Source organism: Stenella coeruleoalba, assembly GCF_951394435.1.
Source record: "Stenella coeruleoalba genome assembly, chromosome: 18".
Lineage (NCBI taxonomy): Eukaryota > Metazoa > Chordata > Mammalia > Artiodactyla > Delphinidae > Stenella > Stenella coeruleoalba.
The window spans coordinates 9,682,232-9,700,583 of NC_137164.1; the positions used below are offsets into that span (position 1 = coordinate 9,682,232).

An 18,352-nucleotide genomic window follows, 5' to 3' on the forward strand; every position below is an offset into this window, starting at 1 on the left:
CCTCAAGTTCTGCCTGGGACCCGTTAAAAAAACACTTAAGGCTTTAAGAGAATCAGTTAAAAAGCTGTGGGAAAGCAGGACCCATTCAGGGGGCTGGTCTCCAGAGTTCTGCCCCTCTCACACACCTCTGAGACAGTTTCCTGTGCATTGCTTGATTTGTTTTTATCTCACCGTTGCCAACTTTAAAAAATGCACAACGTGAGAATTGTGAGTTAAGTTTTATTTGGGGCAAAATGAGGACTATAGCCCGGGAGACAGCATTTCAGATAGCTCTGAGAAACTGCTCCAAAGAGGTGGGGGGATGCTCAGGATATATGTGATTTTGGTGAAGGGGGAGTACGTGCAGTCAAGCACATATTTTTTGCAGAAGGTTTCTGCTAGTCTCGTGAAGGTTACAGCTAGTCACGAGGAGCAGACGTCACCATGAAGGATTTTAGTGCTTTTCTAGATATGACGAGATACAAGAATTGGGCTCATAAAATCGGCTCCTGAAAATATCTAACTATCTGAAGACCCGTTCTGCCAGCTTTTCCCAGAGCACAGAGCGCCTCATTCCTGATCTCCACCTGAACTTTCAGGGGGTGTTGAAAGTCAGCAGCTGCAGCAGCACATGATTTAATCCTTGTAGAGGTAGATGGCAAGTGCCAATGGCAAGAGCCAGTTTGCAGTTGGCACTGTGTTACACAGCCAGAATTACCGCCCCCCACAGATTTATTTGGGTTAAGAGACCTAAATGGGAAGGAAACCCAGAAAAGAGGGGGTATATGTATACGAATAGCTGATTCACTTTGCTGTACAGTAGAAACTAACACAACATTGTAAAGCAACTCTACTCCAATAAAAATTAATTAAAAAAATAAACTTTTAAAAATGCAAATATTTCTGAGAGTGTTAAAGGGCTTTCAGAATTTTACACGTCGGTGTGAATTATTCAGTCAAACTGCCTCTCTGCTCCCCTTCCCCAACAAGTGATCAGCAGCCTACCCACTGCTTGTCTTCCTCAGTGATAAGGACAGGAATCTAATTTCAAAATAAACAAATAGAAAACTGCCTACATGGGCTCCTCCTTAAATCTGCCAAGATATTAAGATTTTAGCAGTTAAAAGAGCCACGTCAAGTCTTTTGAGACATGTTATGGCCAATTCACAGTGTTCTTTCTTGCAGTGGGACTGCGTCTTGAATTTCCTCCAGTAAAATATTGTGAAAACTAGGAAGCGTGAGGAAACTTCATTTTTGCTTCATGAAAGTAGGAGGCGGTATGGGACACCAATTTATGGTCCTATGGCTTTAACTGGGGGGATGGAAATTTCATCTTTGGTTATGCAACTATTTGGGGAGGGTGGGGAAGAGAGACAACATAGGTCAGGAGCGATGGCATAGTTCACTAACTCACCACCCATTCACTCTCCCGGAACAGTTGTGTAATTACTAAAGAACATGTACCTCAGGACACTGACATTTCTGACCAGAAATTCACAGTCACTTCTGCACTCTGTAAATCTTAATGGAGACTTTCCTGGATGTTTAAAGTCTTTAGGACCCTTATGTGTTGTTTATGGACCAAATCCATTTAGATCACCTAAACAATGGCCATCCCGATAGGGGCTGTCTTCCACTGGTCACTTAAGGTCATAACACATGCCCCACTCAAAAAGCCACAGAAAACATATCCTTGATGATTAAAATGTTCTTAATCCCTGTTCCAAGTTCATAACACAGGAGATCAACAGTGGAGAAAACTTGAAAATTTAAGAAAGCTTTATTTTTTCCAATCTTCTTATAGGAGATGATGCATTAGTAACACTTCTAAGTGCTACACCCAGGCAACCCAACGCTAGAACAGCAACCCTCACAAGGTTCTACACAGAGTAGGCACTCAATAATATTTGCCGACTGACTTGTTCGATGTTCTATTAAAATCACTGTGAAATGTATATCCTGTTTTACTTATAAATGTATTTTCTCTAAATACCGTCTTACCATAGATATCAGCTCATTTTCAGGTGCCATCTGGTGTGTAACTCTGGCACAGGTGTACGTGCTACACAGGTCTGCAGAGCGGAGGATTTACTACCGCAGCTGATGCTGCTATCCATTCAAGCCATAGAGGAAGTGTGTGTAATCAGTAACGGCTATAAAATGAACCAAAACAAAAGCCTTGAATTTTTCAGATACATCGTTTTAAAATGCTTTTCGATAATTTAGAGGAGAAATATATTTGGTTGGTAGCTGGGGTGATCTCATGGGCAGATACAACTAGTCAGGGCTTCAAGAATGCAGTGGCCACATGTGGCTTGTGACTGCATATTTTCAACCCCACGACTGGGCTGTGTTCCTGAAACAGATGTCATTTTACACAGATGTGGCTCTGTATGTATTAGCTCCAGTAAATACTCTAAATCTGCAGGGGACAAAAGGAAGGACCTAGACATTCTAGAATAGTTAGTCATAGTTAATCATGAAACAGTATAAATACTAGTGTCTTATTCTCTAGGATATTACCTTTTTAAGAACAATAATGAGCAGTCTCTACATCTGCTGGACCACTACTTACATACAGATAGTCCCTGGGAATTACTTCCTCAGCCTAGTGGCCAAAGTAACTCTGCTTCCCCCACAGCCGCTGCTATGAGGATATGTTTCACATGTCCTCCTCATTCCTTTGACCATGCAAAAATCCTTTGAACTTTCTCCCACTGTGGAACCCAAGCAAGGATCCATCGGGTTGTTATGCTAGAAATGATGGCAGAGGGGAAGGAAGGAGAGGCTGGATATCTCCTGCAGCATCATCACCTGAGGCTTCTCCTCTCTCCCATTTCCACTGCTACCTCTCCTCCAGCTAAGTTACAGGATCATGTCAAATCTCTAGCCCCTGTTCCATCCCAACTCTTACAAAGCCTCCAGGTATTTCTTAACTCTTCCTTAACTTCTTTAGTTAGCTTCCAGGAAATTCACTGACTACAGGTGGCCTCCAAAGTATAGATAACATCACCTGTCTTATCTCCCTCTAACACTCCTCTGGGAAAAATAAAAGGTATTCATAGGAGGCTTTTATGTGGAGCCCCTTTGCTCGTTATTTCATAACTTCCAATGAAAACCCTTGGAAAACTTGCAGAGCAAAGAATTGTCCTTGCTGGAACTACTTTCCTTATTTCTCACTAGTCAAGGGCTGAAAGACATAATAGTTGAAAACAAAGAAGGTGGCAGTGGAAAGGGCAGCATGATGCCCAAACCCTAGTCCTCTCAGGGGAAAAAAAAAGGGGTGACCAGAAGTCTGATCTGGGTGGAAAATTTTCTCTAGAAATTTCTCCTAGATAGAAAGTCTTCACCCGTGACAACTCTTCAATTCTTAACATCCTGGAACCCATAACTTTTTGTGGTGTGAATGTGTGTACATCTACCTTTCTAGTGCTAAAACTTTGCCAAAACATTAGTCCAAATGTGTCTGAGTAGCAACTCCTACTCAGTAGAAAAGAGACCCTATTGAAATAACTAGAAGATACTACACACTGAACATTTAATGAGTACCTATAATTTTCAGTTTCTGTGCTAAGCACTTAGGTTACTGAGATAAATGACACAGTCTGGACTTCAAATTGCTTCAAAGTTGGTGAAAGGAAAAACAAAGAAATATATAAATAATATTAATGTGACAGTTGTTAGAAGAACAGAGCCCTTCCTATAGACTGAGTCTTGAGAACCTAGTAAATTGAATCAATGTGAAGAAGATAGAAAGGGAATTCTAGGTTAAAGGAGCGAAAGATGCAAATATGAAGAGTGTGAGAAGAATTCAAAAGTAGTTTGATATGGCTGGAATATTGAGTGAAAGATGGAGGAGACAAAAGAGGAGAGGCTGGAGAGGCTGTCATGGCTAAATTCTGAATGGCTTTGTCTTACATGCACAGAAATTTGATTTTCTAGCAAAAAAAAAAAAAAATTGAAGACATTGAAGGATCTTCCCATAGAACAGAGACATGATCAGACTTAACTTTTTAAAGGGTCACTCTGTTTGAATTTTGGATAATGGATGAGGGGTATTTGATACTAAAGACCAATTAATAGGCTGCATTTCAGGTGAGAGATGGGCCACCCAGAGCATTGGCATTAGGGATGAAAAGGAGATGAGTTAACACCTCATTAGAAATGCAGACTAGAGAGGACACAGTGACAATGAATGTGAGTTTAAGAGAGAAGAACAAAAATAGGGTGACTCCAGGTTTCTGGCCTGAATGATGAATTCACTGAAAGTGTCTTTCACTAAGACAGGAGAAGACTGTAAAGTTCAAGACTGAGTCTGAGGTGCATTGGAACATGCAGTTCAAGATGCCAAGACAGCCAGCCAGGCACAAGGGTCTGGGCTCAGGAGGAAGATGAGGATGCAGATACAGGTTATGGAGAATATATCTGACGAAGCTGGCTAGTCCACACCTCACCCCACACCTACTTCCCTGCCCAGAATATAACTCTCCGCATCACCCTGTCCGGTGCCTTCCACCCACCCGCGAGTCTGGGAATTGAGCGTAAATCAGAAGCTGCTCGTGAGTCACTGGCTTCAGAAATGGGTTTTACCTGCCTTCTGAAATTGAGAACAGAGAAGCCAGAAGAGCCCCAGATTTTCAACTGGTGGCTGTTTGTCTTTGCTTTCTTTTAAATACCCTTCTTCGCCTTGGCAACCTGGCTGTCTGAATTTATAGTTTGGACTTTCTGTTTGTGTCAACCTAACCTGGACCATTCCCTTAGCCAGGTCACAGTCAGCGCTAGCCCATATGATATTTTCATAAAATTTAGGAAAAAATGTCCTCTTTGGTTGGCACTCACTGTCTCAAGTACTCACAAATTGGTGAGCAGAAGATATCTTTGTGACCCTGTGCAGGGCATACCATCTGTATGTGCAGCCTGACTTCAGACCAAGATATTTGGCTCTTTGGTGAGGATGTTTATGCCCAGTTTAAGTCCTGAGCTGTTCGTGTGTCTCACTTATACTGGCAGCTACCATGAAGAGCTTTCTTCACTTCACCCCTAGGCAAATGACATCTGAGATGAGTAGACAGAAATAGTCCCATGACGGCAGAAGGCTATATTCCAAACTTTGGAAATGTTCTACTAAAAGCATATAGAAGTATTGACAAGCAATAAAGGGTTAGACACCTTGATCCTCCATCCTCTACACAGCACTAGCCCCATGGGAAACCTGCCTAGGGCTGGCGGAGGCCTTGCTCTCAGTATTTGGCAGCCAGGGCTACATTCAGAAATGAGCACACATTCCTCAGACATGTTCCACAGGGCAGTGAATTCTGCACATCTTTATGAGTGAAACTGGGTTTTACAGCCTAGCCTGAGAAAATATGAAAATGACAGTAAGTCAGATGAATGAATGTACATCAGGCTGACATAAATCTGTGTGGAAGGATTTGTCTCCTATCTTGGAAGAAATCTAGCTAATGGCAAACTTCCTCTATTATGGGACCTCTGAGTTCATGACATATTCAGAGGAAATAGAAGTGAGTTGGCTCTTTAGAAAGTATTCCCTAGAAAAGGAAAACAGCAGGGAAAGCTTTCAGAAACCATTGTTCATCTACTGAAAGATTCACAGATAGAACAGCAAAAAAAGTTCTTCTGCCAAACTGACCCCTGCTTGCATGCTGCCTGTTCATATGTGACTTGCAAGGAATGCCCATGGCACACATTAGTGGTAAAAACATAAAACAGAAAAAGATTCTCAGAGGCAATATAAATCCCAGTATTAATATCTGAGGCTATGTATTCCTCCGCTCCACACCCTATGTCAGTGACAACTGGCTGAGCACTCAGATTATAATACTGTTCTGAATGGACCAAAATATGAAATAGTCCCAAATTTCTTACTTAATAGTTTATAAAGTTATCCTGTCCTTATCCTAAATGAGCTAATGGAAATTAATTGCCTGCTCCGGGATAATTAAGGGCTTACTGTAAAAACAAAGTAACCAGAATAAAAATAAAAAGAAACTTTAGAAAATCAGATAAGGGTGATGGCGGTGGAGGCGGCGGCAGCAGCAGGAGCAGGGGCTGCAGGCGGTCGGGGCTCCGGGCCTGGGCCTGGCTCGTGAGCCCACGGCAGCCCGGAGGAGGAGGAGGAGGAGGAGGAGGAGGAGGAGGAGCCGGGACTGGTCGTGGGTGACCCGGGGAACGGTGTCATTGAGGGCCAGGAGCTGGAAGCGATCAACGCTTGAGTCAGGGAGATGGAGGAAGAAGCTGAGAAGCTAAAGGAGCTACAGAACGAGGTAGAGAAGCAGATGAATATGAGTCCACCTCCAGGCAGTGCTGGCCCAGTGATCATGTCCACTGAGGAGAAGCTGGAGGCTGATGCCCGTTCCATCTATGTTGACAATGTGGACTATGGTGCAACAGCAGAAGAGCTGGAAGCACACTTTTATGGCTGTGGTTCAGTCAACCGTGTTACTATACTATGTGACAAATTTAGTGGTCATCCCAAAGGGTTTGCATATATAGAGTTCTCAGACAAAGAGTCAGTGAGGACTTCCTTGGCCTTAGATGAGTCCCTATTTAGAGGAAGACAAATCAAGGTGATCCCAAAACGAATGAACAGACCAGGCATCAGCACAACAGACCGGGGTTTCCCGCGAGCCTGATACCGTGCCCGGACCACCAACTACAACAGTTCCCGCTCTCGATTCTACAGTGGTTTTAACAGCAGGCCCCAGGGTCCTGTCTACAGGGGCTGGGCTAGAGCGACATCATGGTATTCCCCTTACTAAAAAAGTGTGTATTAGGAGGAGAGAGAGGAAAAAAAGAGGAAAGAAGGGAAAAAAAAAAAGAATTAAAAAAAAGGAAAACAGGGCTTCCCTGGTGGCACAGTGGTTGAGAGTCTGCCTGCCGATGCTGGGGACACGGGTTCGTGCCCCGGTCCAGGAAGATCCCACATGCCGCGGAGCGGCTGGGCCCATGAGCCATGGCGGCTGAGCCTGCGCGTCCAGAGCCTGTGCTCCACAACAGGAGAGGCCACAGCAGTGAGAGGCCCGCGTACCGCAAAAAAAAAAAAAAAATTACATTCCCTTAAGAGGCAATAGCCAATGGATTATAGTGTCACATTAAAGATGATGTCTTTCTCCTTTTTAACTTTCATTGTTAATCTTAAATAAAGAAAATCAATAGATTTGTAATAAACGCTTTCTTCTTGGGCTGAGAAACACTGTAAGAAGAAAGCCTTGAGTAAAAGTTCGGTGTTATCCAGCAGTCGTTCTTCACCAAAAAGAAACAAAATGTGGATCACAGTAAAGATAATTAAGATGTGCTGTATTTTTTCTTTTTTTAATTAAAAATAATTGTCTTTTAAAAAGTACACTTTATATTTTCAAGCAGTTTTAGGTTCACAGGAAAACGGAGTTGGAAGTACAGAGATTTCCCATATACTCACTGACAGACCCCACACACGTACACAGTTTCCCTTACCAGAGTGGTACGTTTATTATAACTGATGAACCTACATTGACACATCATAATTACCTAAAGTCCACAGTTTACCTTAGGGTTCACTCTTGCTGTAAATTTCATGGGTTTTGACAAATGTATAATGACATGTATCCACCATTATAGTATCATATAGAATAGTTTCACTGCCCTAAAGATCCTCTGTGCTGCACCTATTCACCCCTCCCTCCTCCCTAACTCCTGGCAACCACTGATCTTTTTACAGTCTGCATAGTTGTGCCCATTCCAGAATGTCATGTAGTTGAAACTATACAGTATGAAGCCTTTTCGGATTGGCTTCTTTCACTCAGTAATATGCATTTTTTCCAAAGGCATTACAAAATTCCCAAGGCAATGAATGATATGGCATAATGATAGAGCATGAAGACTCAGACTCAAGTATTGGTTTTGCCCCTTTGGTCAAGTTACTTAAATTTCCTGGGCCTTGGTTTGCTCATCTGTAAAATAAGGATACCATTAATACCTATCCCACTAACTTTATGATGTTGTTGTGAAAATCAGATTTCTTTTTAAAAAATGGAGGTAATAATGCCTATGTTGTAGGGTTGTCGTATGGATTAAATAGGCAATGTCTGTGAAGAGCTTAGCACCGTGCCTGGAACATATTACATATTTAATAATGGTAGCTGACAATTTTCAATTTAATGTGTGCTGAATATTTTCTATTTGACCCTCTAAAACTCCTCTCTGCTCTTTTCCATCTTCCTTTGTGGGGCACAATTGCCCCATACATGAAGTGAGTGCCCTTCCCTCCTGATTTCCTGATGAGTTCAGCTAATAAAAAAAATGGATAGAAGCTGGGAGGGAGAGAGATGGGTGTTTTCTCCCTCTGCCTATTCTTTGTCAATCTGGAGTCTGGCTGTGGCTGTAATCCTCTTCAAAGGCCAAAGATCCTCCTGGGCAACAGTTGTTGGTTTCTCTTAAAGCTGCCCAGACTTTTGTAAGTAATCTCTTAAATGATCTCTTTTGAGGTAATTTAGAAAGTTTCTGTTGTTTCCTGTCATAATATTGTCCCTTTCATATTTACTTGCAAAATTATTACTCTTTTACTTTGTAAAGCAGCCAGGGAATCATAAAATCAAAAACCGTAAGTAACTCTATAAAATCTTGCACATTATTACTAATATCCTTCTATATCCAACACTTCAGAATTTATGAAGATGTATCAATACTTTTGGATTCAAATAAAAAATGTGAAAAAAAATTAGAAATTTGGAAAAAAGTTATAAATATTAAAAGTTGTAAAATATCTATAAGAAAGGCTGGTCAATTTTTCCTCATTAAAAATATACCAAACACAACAACAACAAAATTCCTGGGCATTATTTAGCTTGGTAGAGCAAAGACAATTATTTAAACAAAGTGTATTTAATGTTTATGACTGATGTTTTACAGTTATATTCCCCAAGAAGGAATCAGCCTCTTTTCTGGAACCCTGATCACTGAGAGGCATACTGTCCTAATAGACAAGACTTTTATAATAATAGTTCAAGGAGATCTTCAACTGCAGCAGGAATTTTCACTAATAATTAAGAAATTAATTGAAGCACGTATGATCTACTGCTATGACTCTACTTATCACAGTGGACTATTAATTTTATCTTAAAATCACAGAATGCATTTTTTCCAGTTTTATAAATATTAACTATATATGTTTTTCATTACAAATCATGTTATAATAAAAAACAGGTCAACCTTAATGTTTAACTTAAAACACAAAAAGTAATAGAGAACATGCAAATATGGTACTCTCTTCAATGTATGAGTGGGGCATGGCCCTCCACCCAGAATATTCTGTAAGAAAGCTACTTACCTTAGTTTTTGGTCGAGCTCCAGTTGACATTAGGTTTGGCACACCATCAAGATTCTGAATGTTTCCAGTTTTATTTCTACAAATTCCTTCCTTCTGATGATTTTTCTAAAAGATTACTCTTCAGGTTTATAGAATTCTGTAGAAAAAAATTTTAAACAAGTTTTTTCATGTACAAAGAATTATTCTCAGGCAATAATACAAGTGAATTACTCAATAAAAATACATTTTTCAAAAACCTGAATGGTTTTGAAAGTTAACATAAAATGTGAGAATATTCCTAAATAGCAATAATGTTTCCAAAGACATTTATACTTAGGCTCAGTAAGATCAGTCCTAGTAAAGCCTGTGAACTTGTAAATATAAATTTACAAACTAAAAGTAGTTTTATACTACCAAGGTAAAATATAGTACTATACTGGCATATTTTAAAACTTTTTAAAAAGCAAATCCAAAGGTATCTAAAAACTTGAAGTAAGAGGTGGCTCATTCAAAGCCACAGTATTCTTTTAAGCTTTAAGATCTCAATTTATATATTTTGTAATAGTAGGGAACAAATTATAAAATTTTATTTCTGAAGATTAGCTGTAGAAGTAAAATGAGTAAAGATGTTAGCATAAAGAGAATCCTAAACTTTTCAAATACAGTAAAAGTTCTTCTTCCAAAATGTTAAATTCTTATTGAAGTCATTGTTTTCACAAATTCTTCCCATCACTTGGAAATCTGCCACGTCCCTCTATGTGCAAGTTCCTTATGTAAGTTACCTAGAAGCCTATGCTGCAGTGTTCTGTCCTGGTTTATTCCTTCTGAAAAAAGGACCAAGGTTTTCAGAAGGAAAGGTTGGAAATGTGAATTTTTCATTTAATTCAAAATTTAGTCATTGCTCATCAGGTTTTTCTTTGGGGTGGGAAATAAAACATCTACAATATACAGCCTTACGTGTAAATCTAGCACTGCCAAGTACTAGCTATACTTGGACTTAATTTCCTCAAATCTAAATTTAATCACCTATAAAACAATACCTTCTGACTTCTACTGAACACTTCTTTGTGCTTGGCCAACGGAATGTGAGTACAAAGGAACATGTCAAGTCTGAGCAGAAACTTCATATGCTCTGCTTGGAAATCATAGTTTTCTTACTCTTGATGCTTACAGAAATTCCACTATGGGGAAAAGAAATAAATATTATGATGAGAATACTGATGATATGGTGTGATAACAGGCACTACGTTAATGAGTTTTACATATTTACATTTTGGGGAGAATCTCCTGACTTGATCTTCTGAACAGCAATTTACTAATTCAAAAATGTCTGAGAAGGGTTTGAAGGACCTAGAAGAGTGTGTACATATTCTGCCCTTGAAAAAAGATCATGAAGGATCTAACAGGGTCTTGGCTTAATTCAAATGCACAGTGATTTTAAAAGGTATGAAAGTTATTAAGCTGGAGAAACAACAGTGGCAAATTAGACTATGTTGGACAGGCAGTCAGTAGTGCTGGCAATACAATGAGTGGGCCAGTGAGTTGACCAATGAGTACTATACTCTTCTGACTACTGCTAACGTCCATTTCTGCTGGCTGGTGTAGACAGTTTGACAGGTGCCTAGAAGAACACCCACTGTGGGTTCATTTGTAAAATGAGGATGATGCTGGCACCTATTTCAATAGGATGCTGCCTACTACATGAAAGCCCCTTCAGTACTACTGTAGCTGCTATTGTAACACAGCCTCTTTTTCTTTGGGAAGTTACAGACTGTATCTTATTTAGGAAAAACTAACATTTGATGACAGAATGTTAAGCACAACATCCTGTGTATGATACTTTCACATGTATTCCCTCATTTTTTTCTTCTCAGTAACTGTGAGGGGGGTCCTGTTGGTTGAATTTTATAAAAGAATTCCTAAAGAGAACAAGTTGCTTGACTAGGATCACACAGCAAATGAGAATGCTAAGATCTCTTGATTCTTCTCAGTAACTTCTCTCTTCCCCCATATTTCTCTTTGTATCCTGGCCCAGCCCCACTTCCCCAACCTCTCCAGTCTAAATCTCAGCAAGGGTCTGTTCCATCATAGCCTTTGTTCAGCTGGTTAACAGGCTTGGGCTCCTTTTAGCCTTACTGAAGACAGACATCTATGGAGGCAAGGAAATGGGGGTGAAACTGCAGGAAGGAATTGACCACTACAACCCAGCAGTTTTGTAGAGCTCCTGTGGCCCAGGTATAGCCACTTACAGCACTTAGTGAACATATGCTAAGGCACTTTATAATTTTGATGCTGTTATAATACAAATAATATCCTTTCATAAAAGTACATTTTCTATATTCTGTTACTTGCATATAGTAATTCAATTGATTTTTTTGCTTAATTGATGTTGTTTCCATAAATATTTGTAAGCTTTCTGATTAACTTTATATATTTTTGGGGGGCTGTCTTTGTACTCTTACATCAGTGACTAATGGTAAATTTGTTTCTTTACCATTCCTCATTCTTTTCTATTATTTTCCTTATAAGTAGGCTTGGCCTCCAGTCAGAGGTGGTAGTATCCTGATTTTATTTCTGATTTTAAGGAGAATGCTTCCAGTGTTTCTCCATTTAAGTGCAATGCTGACTGTACTGGGTTTTGTTTTTTCTTAATCAGGCAGTTCCATTCTTTGATCAAAGTTTTTTATATGAAAGGATGTTGAATTTTACTGAAAGCATTTTCTCCATCTATTAAGATGATCAAATTTTTCTTCTTTAATCTCTTAATTTATAAACTACATTAATTAATCTTATGCTAAACCAACCATGCATTTCTGTATTATATTATCAATGTACCCTTCTAGTCTTTAAGATTATTTATGATAATGAAGATTGGAATTTGTCAAATGCCCTTTAAATAACTAGACTTATCCATGAACTATAGTAATAGATTCATAATTATTAAACTATCATTATATTCTTGAGATCAACTGTGCTTGGCTGTGGGAAGCAGTTCCTTTAACACTTATTGATTTGGTGTTTTCTTTGGTCTTTTTGTACCCATTTTCATTTTTTGTCCTCTTAAGTTTTTATGTCAAGAAGACATTAGTTTCATAAAATAAATATGGAAATTATGCCTCTTTATAAATAAGATGTAGAAATTTTATATTGCATGACAATTATCCATTCTTTGAAAATCTCTAAGAACCCACAGGCAAAACTCTTTGACACTTAGAGGGAGGTAGTTTTTTGATAACTTTAAAAATTTCTCCTATTGGTTTATAGTCCATTTTTGTAAGTTACTCCTGAGTGAATTCTGACAATATATGTTCTATTACACTGTCTATTACATGAAGTTTTTCAAATTTATTAGCAGACCTATGTAGACTCTTGCACTTTGAAAATCATATTGTATCTGATATTATAGCCCTCTTGTTCCTGTTCTATTTATATTGTCTAGTGGAAAGAGCCCAACCAAGGATTTAGGTTAGACAGACTCAAGGTAGATAAGCCAACTCACTTGTAGTAATCACCACTGCCTCTGGGAAGCCTTTCATCACTCCTGGTAGATGTTTCTGTGAATTCCTATATTTCCTCTAGCAAAACATTTCTCTCACATTATTATTGTAGTTGGTTTAATGAGCAGCTTCTATGTTAAACTGTAAGCTCTAAGAGGGTAAAGAGGAGGTCTGTTTAATTTCCCACCAAGCACTTAGCACAGAGTGAGTATTCAATAAATCTATGTTGAATTAACAATTACTTTTTTCCATGTCTTTCTCTGCTTGTCTCTTTCATAAGATCATAGTTATAATGGACTTTTATAGCTACCATACCAAGAGGGCTGAAGAATGATTAAAAATGCCAGCTCTGGAGCTAGAGTACTGGGTTCAAAGCCAGGCTGTGCCACTCACTAGCTGTGTGACTATGAACAAAGTATTTCACTTCTTTGTATTTCAGTTGCCTCACCTTTAAAACCAGAAATAAATAATGTTTTGTACTCACTAGATTGCAGGGAGTTTATATGTGTGAAACACTTAAAAGTGTGTCTGGTACATAGCAAGTTGTGAATTAATGTTAGCTATTGTTATGTTAGTACATGACAGGTAAATGAATGGATAAAATAATAAATCTGTAAAAATAGAGAAAATACAATACTTGCTCCACCTCTGGGCTTCTCTGAGGATCAAGTGATGTGAGTTTTAAATAATGACAAGCATTTGAGGTGTTTTATTAAAAGCATTACAAACGGGAAGCCCCAGTGGCCACAGGAAGAGAACTGTTCTATTCTTTGGAAAAAAGTGACAAGGGCAGAGAAATACTTAATTAGGTTTTGTTCCTTATTGGAATTTTTCTGTAATATTTTAGCCTCGACTACAATAAAACTACATTATTTTAACTACACAACTTTAAAAGTTTAATTTAATATTTTTGTAACTACAAAATAACTGAACAAGAATTTTTCCTGAGACATGATAGTTCTTTGGGAAATAATCTCTTACTTTTCAAATATCCTTTTTTCTGGGTCTTTATCCATTACTTACTTTTTATAGTTCACATTTTATTTAAACAATGTCTCTTCATTTGTTTTTCTTACGTTGACAAGAAAATTTTTAAATGCTATCCTTGTAGTTATTCTCAAAGTTTGCTATGTATAGGTATTAGCCCTAGAATACTGAACTTCACTGATATAATAATCATTGAATATTTTCTGCTACATACAACCAAGCCATGACATAGGATGGCAAGAAACCGAATAATAAAACTCTCTTCCTAATCTTTGTTCGAATTTCATATAAAGAGAGCTTAGGAAAAAATTCCTAAAATAAGATATTTATGCTTATGCAAATACAGCAAAGAATGAGGTGGGTCATTGTTGCTGATTGTCCAAACCTGGAGAGGCAAAGAGCAAATTCTTTTACCCATTCTGCTCTTTTTAAAATAGAAGAACAAAAATACAGAAATACATAAAGATAATCCTATTATTTAAACAATTCCAGGGACATTTCTAAAACTTAACACACACTATTCAAATTTTTACATAATATTTTAAAGTATAACATGCCATTCTTTAATTTCCTCATTTGCAAAGAAGTATCTCACTAGTTAACTGACTTAGAAATTGAAGATAATTACATTTGATTTTTTGGAGGAAAGCACAATGTTTATAAAGAAACATCCATTTTTAAAAACACTTAAAATACTGGCTATTAATATCTAATTGCAAGAACAGGTATAAATGATGTAACATCAATTTTGATCCCAAATATAAAGGGTCAAAGCCATACATAGACTGAAAGTTGCCCTTGCCATTTATTTTTCAAGTAGTATATTTGTTCTCTATCTCAAAAAAGAAGCTTGTGTAATTAACTGTCAAGGAGCACTAAAAACACAAAGAAGAAATTTAAGCACACATGAAAATTTTCCCAAGCTGAGTAAAGTCATTTGTACTGAATTTATTTTTGACAGTGTTTCTAATCTGTTCCTCCCATAACTGAGACTAATTAACTTATCCTGCTAAAACACCAAGAAAGACATATTTGATTCCAGATCTATCTGAAAAATGAGAGACCTTCACTTTTCATATTCCTATAGCTAGACACAAGAGTCCCCTTCTCCATCACATTAATGATTACTACCATTTATTTAGTGCTGTGTAGTGAAAGCAGGCTGCTGACTAATTCAGGTCCTGATTTCCATGCTTACTGTCATGTGACCTGAGCAAGTTACTTAAAGTCTCCATGTCTCTGCTGTCTCATTGGACTAAAATGGGAATAATAAGATCTACTCATAGAGTTTTATTTATTACCTCCCATTTGATTTTTTGGCCCATATTTTACCCAGGATATTGTCACCACTTCAGGATGACAGTTCTAACTGCATTATATTCTCTATGAGAGCTATGACTATACCCTTTCTGATGAGTTAATTACTACAAAAGGTTACCAAAGACCCAACACGAACAGACTAAGAAAGTTAGTGCCATACTAATTGAAGAACCCAAATGTCTCTTCTAAATCCTGTGATGCGATCCATTAAAGATAGATAAAGTGATGGAATAAAACATGAGATGTGTGAACACAGAATACTCACAATTATGTATAGTTCTACTTAACATAGTGACATATAAGACAAACGTTTGTAGTCTCGTGTTTTTTTTCACCTGTACATAGTTGATTAGGTAACTGCATCTTTTCCCTGTACCCAATGGCTTCCTTAGGCAAAGTATCTTTGGAGTTAATCAATTTCCTGTCTCTTCTCATTCATTCATTCATTCATATGCCAAGCACTGCCTAAGCACAGGGAAAACAAAAATAAATACAACATATTTTCTTTAAGAGCTCTAGTCTACAGAGAAAGGGTCATGTAGACATAATACTACAGGGATTTAAGCCAAAGTATCATATAAAATGATACGAGAACACAGACAAAAGAAGAAATAATTCTGCCTGGGGAAAAGGGAGAGTTCATAGAGGAAATAACCTTTAAACTGAGTTTTGAAGTAAGAATAGTAGTATTTCAGGGAAGGGAATCCCAAGGGCATGAAAGCACAAAAAGAATACAGCATGTTCAAAGAATAGTGAGGATTTTTATCTGACTCCATCTGTTGATGCCTAGAGGATAATGGCAGCAAATGATGTATGAAAATTAGATGCAGTCCTCAGATAAAAAGCTACATATTAAGGAATTTGACTTTTCTCTGTAGGTAACGGGAACCTTGCGGATTTTTGGTTTTATACTGTTGTATTTTACGACTGAGAATGTTAAGAAATATAGGGAAACTATATAAATATCAAAGAGTTTTAAATATGCAAAATAGACATCAGTATCTCAACATTTCTCATTTGAGCTTACCTCTCCCTTGCCTCTGCTCCCTCCTCTTGTGACCGATTTTTCAAAATAATATTTTTATTGTAAAAGAAAGTGGAGATATAGAAAAGCACACAAAACAGATGCACAGCTTAACGAATTACTCAAAGGAGAAAAATCTTAACCACCATCAGGTCAAGAAGTAAAAGTTTGCCAGAACTTCCCCTCCAACATGCAAAACGCCTCTAAATCCTCCATACCAACTGCAATCCCATTCTTCCTTCTATAAGGAATCATTATCCTTTTACAGTAATTATTTCCTTACATTTTTCATAGTTTCACTAGTCAAATGTATATCCCTAGATGCTGGTCTTGCTCCTTTATATATTTTTTGATATGTCTTTTAAGTCTCTTTTAATCTAAAACTTATTTATGCTACAAGTTATCTGTTGAAAAATCCAAGAGTTTTCTACACTGTAGAATTTTCCAGTCTCAATTTTACAAATTGCATGCTCAGTAGTTCATTACAGCTTGTTCCTCTGTCTTCTGTCTTTCTGAAGATCAGTAGTTGAATTATATTCAGGCTCATCCCTTTGGCATGACTTGAGGTAGTGTTGAGTGCTTCCATGAAGAGGTATATAATGTCTGATAGTCCTTTTTATGATATTAGCAGCCATTGATGCTAAATACCTATATTTATTAATTTATTGGGGGTTGTAACGCAATGATATTTTAATTCTTTTTTTCACTCATTAGTTGGAATATATTTATACAGAGATATTTTTCCTCATTTACTATGTGGTTACCCAGTGTTACAGTTCATATAGGAAAGCAGGATAAATGCCCGAGTCTTTAACTTCTTTTGTTAGTTTTCCAGACAATAAGTTGGTTCCCCATCATCCTCCAAAAGAGATCAGTTGGGTTTTTTTAAAAAATATCGTTATGAATTTAAATATATGTGATGACTTTTAATCCATTGCAACTATTCTCAGGATTGAAGTAGTCCTATCTTTGGCTAGTGGGAGGCTTTTCAAGTTGGCTCCTAAGACCCTAGTTGTGTTTGATAGTTCCTTACTATAGTATCACAAGCCGTTGTAGTCTCATCTTGTATACTTCCTCCCTTAAACCTACAATTAGAAATTTCTTCAAGAAGCCCTGGCTTCTTTTAATGAGGAATCGTATTTCAAGAACACATTCTGCACAAGAGGGACAGTCATTATTACTGGGTTTGGTCACTGGTTTCTAGACGTTTTCAATGAGACAGAAAGAGATACTTCAGGAATTCATACTGATAGTTCTAATTCAAATTTAGGACTATAAAACTTTTACATAATCTCTAAGCTATTATATGTGTATCTCCTTTCTTCTTCACTGAGAATATTGGTTCCCAAGGACATAGGCTATGACAGAATTAGAATATCCCATAATCATTTTTTAAGATTACACATACGTTAGTCTTAAAATAACAATACTGATACTACTGCCCACATGAGTACCAAAAACACTAAAAATTTTTTTGCATATGCTCTCCCCAATTCTCCCTTCCTACTTTTTTAGCCGTTATATATTATACTCTTGTCCTCTTAGCCTTTGTTTAGCCCTAATTCTACTAAGAACTATATATTTAATGTTCAGCACCTGTCCTTATGTTGATGTTTCTCTGGTCATGTGGTTACCTGAAGTTAATTCTCTAGTAGATTCTTCAGAAAGGGTTAATGAGCCCCTGTGCCCTTTTTACTTGAAAGTCAGTTTTGCTGGATACAAAATGCTTGGCTCGTATTTTCTTCCCTTGAGAATCTTAAGATAATCTTATTTTCTTTGTGCATTAAGTGTTGCTCTTGAAGTTTGATAATTATCTAATTGAAATGTCTTATAAATCATGTGCTCTTTCCTTCTCCCTAGATATTCAAATATTTTATTTTTCTTTAAAACTCAGTAATTGTACACTACAATATCTTGGTGTTAGTCATTCTGGATAATATTCTTAAGTATATGATGAGTAACTTCAAATCCTTATTTCAGAAAAATTTTCTTGAATTATAGTTTTCAGCATTTCTTCTGGTCCCTTTAGTTTTTTTCTTCTTTGATAACTTGTGCATTTTTTAGTCCCTTTTAAAAAAGTATTCTATCCCAAAGTCATAAAAAACATTCTAAAAGTTTTAAAGCTTTGACTTTCACTCTTAAGCTCTTAATATACCCAGAATTGAGTTTTGTGTATGGTGTGATGTGTGTACATATTCTTTTCCTGAAAACATAGGAGAAAAGTTTATGTTGTTTGGGTTA

At 37.4% G+C, this 18,352-nt stretch overlaps 1 protein-coding gene and 1 pseudogene across 4 annotated transcripts in view; one reads left to right on the forward strand and one right to left on the reverse strand.

The window, feature by feature from the left end:
• Nucleotides 1–18,352, reverse strand: part of STARD13 (StAR related lipid transfer domain containing 13) — a 383,423-nt gene that overhangs the window by 353,070 nt on the left and 12,001 nt on the right. The window contains exons 2-4 of one of the 3 annotated variants that reach the window (XM_079903297.1): nucleotides 15,423–15,552; nucleotides 12,783–12,930; nucleotides 9,305–9,440 (exon numbers count right to left, since the gene is read on the reverse strand). In XM_079903297.1, the coding sequence (XP_079759423.1) occupies nucleotides 9,305–9,334 (30 nt within the window). In that variant the 5' untranslated portion in view covers nucleotides 9,335–9,440; nucleotides 12,783–12,930; nucleotides 15,423–15,552. The remainder of the gene's footprint in view (nucleotides 1–9,304; nucleotides 9,441–12,782; nucleotides 12,931–15,422; nucleotides 15,553–18,352) is intronic. The other 2 variants (XM_079903298.1, XM_079903299.1) reach the window with 2 other exon arrangements.
• On the forward strand, nucleotides 6,162–7,078 carry LOC307176689 (polyadenylate-binding protein 2-like; annotated as a pseudogene). Its single transcript has one exon. The product of its transcript is annotated as a polyadenylate-binding protein 2-like (transcript).